We start from the raw sequence: 9,198 nt of genomic DNA, 5'->3' as shown, positions 1-9,198 counted from the left end.
AAAGCCTCTAATGCTACAAGTAATGCAACTCAAAATCAAGGTAAAAAAGACCCTAACGCTATATATAAGACACCTAAAAATAGAGGTCAATGAGCTCTAATGCTAGAAGTAATGCACCTCAAAATCGAGGTCAAAAAGCCCCTAATGCTATATATAAAGCTCCTAGAAATAGAGGTAAAAAACCCCTAATGCCATAAATAAGCCCCTAAAGCTAAAGTTAAGGCACCTAAAAACAGAGGTAAAAACGATCCTAATGCTACAGATAAGGCACCTGAAAATATAGGTAAAAAATCCCCTAATGCTAGAGATAAGGCACCTGGCACATCAAAATCAAAGGTCAAAAACCCCTAATGCAAGAGATAAGGCACCTTAAAAAAGAGGTCATAAAGTCCCTAACATTAGAGATAAGGCACCTCAAAACAGAGGTCCAAAAGCCCCTAATGCTAGAGATAAGTCGCCTAAAAATAGAGGTAAAAAAGCTCCTAATGTTAGAGACAGGGCACCTAAAAATAGAGGTAAAGAAGCCCCTAATGTTAGAAATAAGGCACCTTAAAATAGTGGTAAAAAAAACCACTAATGCTAGAGATAAGGCCCCTCAAAATCAGAGGTTAAAAAGCCCCTAATGTTATAGATAAGGCACCTTAAAATAAGAGGTAAAAAAGCCCCTAAAGCTAGAGATAAGGCCCCTCAAAATAAAAGGTCAAAAAGACCCTAATGCTAGAGATAAGGCACCTTAAAATAAGAGGTAAAAAAAGCCCCTAAAGCTGGAGATAAGGCCCCTCAAAATATTAGGTAAAAAAGCCCCTAATGCTAGAGATAAGGCACCTCGAAATAAGGTAAAAAATCCCGTAAAGCTAAAGTTAAGGCACCCAAAAATAGAGGTAAAAAAGACCCTAATGCTAGAGATAAGAAACCTCAAAATAGAGGTAAAAACAACCCTAGTGCTAGAGATAAGGCACCTAAAAATAGAGGTAAAAAAGCAACTAATGCTATGGATAAGGCCCCTCAAAATAGAGGTCAAAAGGACCCTAATGCTAGAGATAAGGCACCTAAAAATATAGAGGTCATAAAACTAAAGTTGAAGCACCTAAAATAGAGGTAAAAAAGTCCTTAATGCTGGATGTGGCAGTGATGAGAATGTTGAGATGGATGTGTGGGGTGACAAGAAGAGATAAGATACGGAATGAGGTAATTAGGGGTACCACAGGCGTTAAAAAACTATCAGATAAGATCCAAGAAAGTAGACTGAGGTGGTATGGTCATGTCATAAGAAGAGATGAACAGTATATTGCGAGGAGAGCGATGGAAAAGGAGCTACAGGGAACAAGAAAGAGAGGGAGACCAAAGCGAAGGTGGATGGACTGTATCAAAGGGATTAACCGGTGATCAAGTGTCGGACAGAGGTAGATGGAGAAAGCTGACCAGAAACATCGACCCCACATACAAGTGGGAAAAGATGCAGACAAAGAAGAAAAAGAAGAAGCTAGAGATAAGGCACCTCAAAATAGAGGTCAAAGATCCTCAAATGCTAAAAGTAAGGCTCCTTAAAATAAGAGGTAAAAAAAAAACCCTGATGCTAGAGGTAAGGAACCTCAAAATGTGGTCCAAAGAAGTACTACAATTAAATATAGCATATACTTTAGGTATCTTTTACGAATGAAATGACCCGCTTCACCCAGGTGAGTAGTGAACTAAACAGCCAGCATACCTCCTCCTCACCATGCAGGGTCCTGCTACTTAACACCCATCAGTGAGTCCCAGACCTTTCATATACTGTATAGCCATCCATGTATATATATATATATATATAAATATATATATATATATATATATATATATATATATATATATATATATATATATATTTATATATATATAATATATATATATATATATATACATATATATTTATATATATATATACATATATATTTATATATATACATATATATTTATATATATATATATATTTATATATATATATATATATATATTATATATATATATATATATATATATATATATATATATATATAATATATATATATATATATATATATATACAATCTTGATTTTAATTAATGTAAATGTCAACCACAATAGCATTTAATATCGAATTCAATCTTTGGTAGTGAATATCCACAAGAAATTCATTAATGATAACAGCTTCTGGCTGGGCAGAAATTCGAATCTATGCCTCTTAGCCAAAACCATGCTTGCAGAGACTGTAACCAACCATGCTATCAAGAAAAATACAAGTTTATTACACGTCTACCGTACATATTCCCGTCAAATTCAGGAATCTGTTCTTAGATTTGAAATAAACTCATCTCAATTATGATAGCTGATTAGTGTTTGCAACACGTTGTCATTGATATACATTCATGTTAAATAACCACGTGTTGCAAACTCACTAATCAGCTATCACAGTGGAGAAGGGTTGCTTTCAAGACTAAGAACATATTCCTGAATTCGACAGGAATATGTACGGTAAACTTGTAATAAACTTGTGTGTATACATATATATATATATATATATATATATATGTGTATATATATATATATATATATATATATATATATATATATATATATATATATATATATATATATATATATATATATATATATACATATACTGTATATATACATATATGTATATTGTCACGACTCAATTAATAACATTAACGTTTTATGTTAAAGCAGGTTCTTTTTAATTTGCATAAAGCCGTTACATAAAAAAAAAAAACAATAGTATTTTGTACAACCTTAAGTACCTTTAACAACCAGTTATAGTTCATAAACAATGATGGCAAAGGACAACGAGGGAGTATGATACAAAAAGGAAATATAAATATTTATTTACAAAAGAAAAAGAAAATTTAATAATATTTGGACCGAAGTAAGTTTCAGGTCAATGCAGCGTAAACTTGATGCTCCTTTGTAATGAAGTGTTGTTAATGTTAATTGCAGTTCTAAAAATGGAGGACAGTTACTAATACCAATACTTAACTTCTCGTAAAGTATCATCAACGGCGCTGCAGTTGCAGTAATAAACATGAGGGACCAGGTGATAAATCTGAATTGTCTTTAGGGGCTGTTCAAGGCTGATATCCTCTCCCGTGTTCGTAATGTGTCCGTCGCTGATTAAAAAAGTGTTGTAATCCTCCAGATAAAGACCAAGATTATCATTGAGAACTTGATAAAAACACTCGATCACAGCAGCTCTTCGAAGGTAAACATCCATGCATCAGCAGCGAAAGAATGATCAACCGGGCGTGACAGTGGTATAAGGTGCTGAAGACTCAAAGACAGGCGTTGATGTCTAATAAAGGGCACTAACAGCTACACACCATTGCAGCGATCCAAGGCAAATCCACTGCTTTCAGTAGATAAGTACCTCTCAGAGGCAATCCCAACCTCTCTAGCGTTCAGAGGATCACTGACTCCAAACTTGGGCTTTTCCCGAAAAAGAAGTCTCTCTGCTTCCACGTCATCATGTAAAGGAAGAAATTGTTGGATTAGAACTACCCTCCTTAACGACTGCAAAACAAATAACAAGCAAACAACACCAAGTTACCAACAAGCAGCAAACATACGTCTGCGTGGGCAAAAAAAAATAAATAAATAGATAAATATATAAATGAACGAACGAAAATACTTTCGGGCGTGATACCCCCAACCTAATAGGTAAAAAAAATATAATTTTTTTTTTTTACAACTCATATGAGAGTTCCAACCAATTTTATATCTCTACATGTACTGAAAAAAAAAATTAACGGCAACGTTAAATGGCCTCAAGACCAGTAAATTATCACTTCCACAAACAAAAAACCAATGATGAAAGAACGAGATGTTGCACCAAAGACACTGCAGGAAGAAAAATAAAATAAATACGAAAACAAAACAATAACCCAAGTAGAAAAGACATCACAGATTTCTAGAGAGGGCATCAGCGACGACTTTGTCCTTCCCTTTCACATGTTTTACAGTTAATTTCTATTCCTGGAGTATAAGACTCCAATTAGTGAGCCTTCTGTTTTTGTTCCTAAATTTGTTCACAAATTTTAAAGGGTTGTGATCTGAATACACAACAATTGGATCAACGCTAGATGTTACATAAATTTCAAAATGTTGTAGAGCTAAAACTAAAGCTAAGGCTTCCTTTTCGATTGTGCTAGATTTCTTTTGATGCTCATTAAGTTTCCTAGAAAAATATGAAACAGGATGTTCAATACCTTCACTATCGTCTTGCAATAGCACTGCTCCTACTCCGAGATCGCTGGCATCCACCATTAACTTGAACCCCTTCTGAAAGTCAGGTGATTTCAAAATAGGGTAGGTGCTTAAAATGCCTTTTAATTTATCAAAGGCTCGTTGACATGTATCGTCCCACAAGAATCTAGATTTCTCTCTTAAAAGATTAGTTAAAGGAGTTACTATTTCAGAAAAAACTGGGGACAAACCTGCGATAGTAACCAGCGAGACCAACAAATTGCCTTACATTTTTCCGAGTTTTTGGAGTGGGAAAAGCTAGTACACCTTCAATGTTCTTTTCCTTGGGTAATACTTTACCTTGTCCGACGTGATGTCCGAGGTAGATAACTTCAGCCTTTCCAAATTCGCATTTAGAAAGGTTTACTACCAAACCATCGTCAGCAATTGCACGAAATAAGGCCCTGATTCTATCGACATGGTCTTTCCAGTTGTCACTGAAAATAATTATATCGTCCAGATAAACTACACAACCCTTCAATCCATTCGTGATCATCCACATCATTCTCTGGAAGGTACTGGCTGCGTTCCGCATGCCAAAGGGCATGACTTTACATTCGAATAAACCTTCAGGTGTTATAAATGCTGATATTTCTCGTGCATTTTCAGTCAGAGGAACCTGCCAGTAACCTTTTAAAAGGTCTAACTTACTAATATACTTGGCATTACCAATCTTATCTATGCAATCTTCTATGCGAGGCAGAGGGAAATTGTCAGCAACTGTTAAGTCGTTTACTTTCCTGTAGTCAAAACACAACCTGTCTTGTCCATTTTCCTTTTTCACTAATACAACTGGGGAACTCCAAGGACTGCTACTTGGTGTTATCAAGTCATTCTCCAACATATAACTGACTTCCTTTCTCACAGCTTCAGCTTTCTGTGGACTTAACCTATAAGGGGCTTGTCTAATTGGCTGGGCATTTGGCTTTAGTACCACATCATGTTGCAAACTACGCACAAGACCAGGAGTGTCCTTAAATATTGACGGATGTTCTTTGAATAAATCCTTAATATCAGTAGCTTCCTGAGCCTTCAGATGTTTAAACAAACTATCTGGGTTACACAAAATTTTAGAGTTTTCGCCATTCCATCCATATTCTTTGCTTTCCACTTCTTGTCCATTACATTCTTTAGGTACAACAGCTGAAACAGATTTAACAGTGTTAGCTCTGGAAAAATATTTCTTCATAATGTTAATATGACACAACTGATACTTTTTCCTCCTCCCTGGAATTTCCACCAAATAATCAACATCATTCAGTTTCTTCTTAACCACTGCTGGACCTACAAACTGAGCTCTGAACTGACCTGGAATAGGAAGTAACACTAGTACTTGTTCTCCTGCTTCAAAATTCCTAACTTGAGACTTTCTATCATAATGAGTTTTCATTTTAGCCTGCGAAGTAGAGAGATTATTTTGAGCCCATTGCCAAATGCTCCTTAATTTCTCTTTGAAAGACAAAATATAATCAAGTGAATTTATTTTACCACTACTCCCTTCCCAATGTTCCCTTAATAAATCAAGAGGCCCTCTCACATTGTGTCCATAGACCATCTGAAAAGGAGAAAAACCCAGAGATTCACTAGGGGCTGATCTTAAAGCAAAAAGCAATAAAGGCAAGTCTTTATCCCATTCCTCAACATGGTCTAAACAATACTTAGTCAAAGCATTCTTCAGAGTGGAGTGAAATCTTTCAAGTATTCCCTGACTTTCGGGATGATATGAGGATGCCAAGTTGTGTTTAATGCCAAGTTCATTCATTTTAGCCTGGAACTCCCTACTAGTGAAATTAGAACCTTGATCCGACTGTATCTCTCGAGGCAAACCATAACGAGAAAAGAAGTCCATGAGATGCTTAATTACAATACCACTCTTAATGCCTCTAACAGGTATTACCTCGTGAAATCTAGTGGTTCTGTCCATTATAGTTAACATGTACTGAAAACCTGTTTTGGTTTTGGGTAAAGGACCCACAATGTCAATAACAATTTGCGTGAATGGTTCTTCAACAGCTGGGATGGGAATTAAAGGCGCTTTAGTAATTTTCTGGTTGGGTTTTCCAACCATTTGGCACTCATGACATGACTTACAATGTCTGACTACATCTTTCTTTACAGAAGGCCAAAAAAAATTATCTTTCACTTTGGACAGTGTTTTTCGTATTCCTAAATGACCACCCCATTCACTTTCATGAGCCTCTTGCAAAATAAAATGCCTAAACTTACTAGGTACTACAATTTGTTCCCTTACCTTCCACTCTTCATCAGTAGATGCGGTCACTGGACGAATTAATCTATATAACACATCATTCTTTAATACATAACTTGCTTCACTTAAATCATCCTGTTCCTTTAGCTGTTCTGCTTCTTCATATATACTTTTCAATTCGTCATCTTCTTTTTGAGCACTAATTAGGGTTTGCCTATCTGGAAACATGCAACCAGAACCTGTAGCAAAGTCTTCAGATATATTAACCATAGACTTTAACGAAAGATTTTTTTTCTGCTTGGACTTACCTTTCGTTGTCTTAGGTTGAGTTTTGATTTGGAAGCAGTTTTACAAATTTATGTCAGCTTCTCCACCTTTGACTTCCTCTCTAGATTGGGCTCGGGTTACAGGAACAACAGGTTTAACATTTACCATAACACGTTCATTAACCACACTAGCCCCCTTTCGACCTTCTGATGCACAGGCTGTGCCACTACCTTGCATCACATCATTGCCTATCAACAAATCCACACCACTCACAGGCAATGCACTAACTACAGCCAGTTTCAACCTACCAGTTACCAAAGGAGATTCCAAATAAACTTCTTCCACAGGCCAAGATGTTACTGTATCTGGGAAACCCCCAAGCAACACAAAATCCTGACCTTTCCGTGAGAAATCTTTAGGGAGAGAGGTTTCCAGAATGCAGGACTGGCACGAGCCAGTATCCCGCAGCAATGCAACGATATTACCATCAGTTGCCTCAGATCCAACTTTCACTATACCTCTAAAGACAAAGTCTTCAAATTCTTTACCATAAGGCATGCTCCCACTCACCTCTCCTTCAAGACTAGAAGACACAGGCGGCACTGACCTACAATCCATCAACATAACTGGTTTAACCGACTTAGTTACTTCAGGACAATGTGACTTAACATGACCTTTCTTACCACACTTATAACAAACAATGTCCCGGGCCTGCCTCGCACCCCTCGAAGGCGATGAAGGACTTTCTCTACCCTTTATTACTTCCACCTTTTCCACACCTGCTTCCCAATGAGTTTTCTTCTTACCATAATGCTTGTGTGACAAAACAAACCTGTCTGCTGCCCTTGCTGCCTCATTCACATTATCAATGTTAAATTCTTCAATATGGATGCGAACGTCTTTGGGAATGTTATTTTTAAAATCCTCCAACAAAACCAGTTCTCGTAACTCGGCAAATGTACTTGCCTCCTCTGCAGCCAACCACTCGTCAAGTTTAACTGCTTTCTGGCCTGCCCATTCTACAAATGTTTGATTAAACATTTTACGCCAGGATCGGAATTTCTGCCGGTAAGCTTCTGGGATTAGCTGGTATGCATTTAAAACCATTTTTTTCACAATATCATAATCACCGGAATCTTCTGCACTTAACGCAGCATAAACTACTTGTGCCTTACCAGAGAATGCAGATTGCACTAATACAGCCCAGAGTTCCTTGGGCCAAGCTAACTGATGAGCTACTTTCTCAAAAGCAACGAAAAATTTTCCGACATCTGACTCGCTAAACTTAGGAATTAGCTTAGTTCCCCACTTATCACTGAACTTAGCTGGCACAGAAGCATTCATAGAAGTTTCATCGGACTTTGAAGACTTTAAAGTTATCTCTAACTCAAGCCTCTCTTTATCAGCTTCCATAAGCGCTCTCTTTTCAGCCAATATTGCTTTTTCTGCTTCCATTTGCTCTCTTTCAGCGTCTCTGCTCTGCTCGTTTAGCGCGTTCGAACTCCTGTTGCTCTTTTATGAAATATGCTAAGTCGGATCCTGACAATCCAAGTTCCTTACCTATGGCAGTTAACTCGCTTAAAGTTGACATCTTGTGAAAATAAGCAAATGCTACTTAACACGATGAACTATTAAAAGTTTCCCGTAAAGAGAGAAAAAAAAATTATACTTTTTCACACTATCTCACTGACCCTTTGCCATCCAGTCACGGTCGCCAATTTATGTCACGACTTAATTAATAACATTAACGTTTTATGTTAAAGCAGGTTCTTTTTAATTTGCATAAAGCCGATACATAAAAAAAAAAACAATAGTATTTTGTACAACCTTAAGTACCTTTAACAACCAGTTATAGTTCATAAACAATGATGGCAAAGGACAACGAGGGAGTATGATACAAAAAGGAAATATAAATATTTATTTACAAAAGAAAAAGAAAATTTAATAATATTTGGACCGAAGTAAGTTTCAGGTCACTGCAGCGTAAACTTGATGCTCCTTTGTAATGAAGTGTTGTTAATGTTAATTGCAGTTCTAAAAATGGAGGACAGTTACTAATACCAATACTTAACTTCTCGTAAAGTATCATCAACGGCGCTGCAGTTGCAGTAATAAACATGAGGGACCAGGTGATAAATCTGAATTGTCTTTAGGGGCTGTTCAAGGCTGATATCCTCTCCCGTGTTCGTAATGTGTCCGTCGCAGATTAAAAAAGTGTTGTAATCCTCCAGATAAAGACCAAGATTATCATTGAGAACTTGATAAAAACACTCGATCACAGCAGCTCTTCGAAGGTAAACATCCATGCATCAGCAGCGAAAGAATGATCAACCGGGCGTGACAGTGGTATAAGGTGCTGAAGACTCAAAGACAGGCGTTGATGTCTAATAAAGGGCACTAACAGCTACACACCATTGCAGCGATCCAAGGCAAATCCACTGCTTTCA

The 9,198-nt window shown here is 36.8% G+C and overlaps 1 protein-coding gene across 1 annotated transcript; it reads right to left on the bottom strand.

The window, feature by feature from the left end:
* Window positions 1-1,221: 1,221 nt before the first annotated feature.
* LOC137646543 (uncharacterized) lies at window positions 1,222-8,206 on the bottom strand. The gene is made up of 7 exons (XM_068379653.1): window positions 7,435-8,206; window positions 6,859-7,116; window positions 6,527-6,723; window positions 6,008-6,385; window positions 5,034-5,830; window positions 4,505-4,712; window positions 1,222-1,314 (listed from the first exon to the last, which is right to left on the bottom strand). The coding sequence occupies exons 1-7, from the start codon at window positions 8,204-8,206 to the stop codon at window positions 1,222-1,224; spliced, it is 2,703 nt and encodes a 900-aa protein (XP_068235754.1).
* Between the last annotated feature and the right edge of the window lie 992 nt (window positions 8,207-9,198).

Source organism: Palaemon carinicauda, chromosome 9 (assembly GCF_036898095.1).
Source record: "Palaemon carinicauda isolate YSFRI2023 chromosome 9, ASM3689809v2, whole genome shotgun sequence".
Lineage (NCBI taxonomy): Eukaryota > Metazoa > Arthropoda > Malacostraca > Decapoda > Palaemonidae > Palaemon > Palaemon carinicauda.
Note: the sequence above shows the minus strand (reverse complement) of the source record. Positions and strands in the feature narration are given on the sequence as shown.

Coding starts and splice junctions, on each gene's coding strand:
- LOC137646543 (XM_068379653.1), bottom strand. CDS start 8,206: ATGGAAGCAGAAAAAGCAATATTGGCTGAAAAGAGAGCGCTTATGGAA. Junction 7,117..7,434: donor CATTGTTTGTTATAAGTGTG/GTAAGAAAGGTC, acceptor GGGGTTTCCCAG/ATACAGTAACATCTTGGCCT. Junction 5,831..6,007: donor TTGGCATTAAACACAACTTG/GCATCCTCATAT, acceptor TCTCCTTTTCAG/ATGGTCTATGGACACAATGT.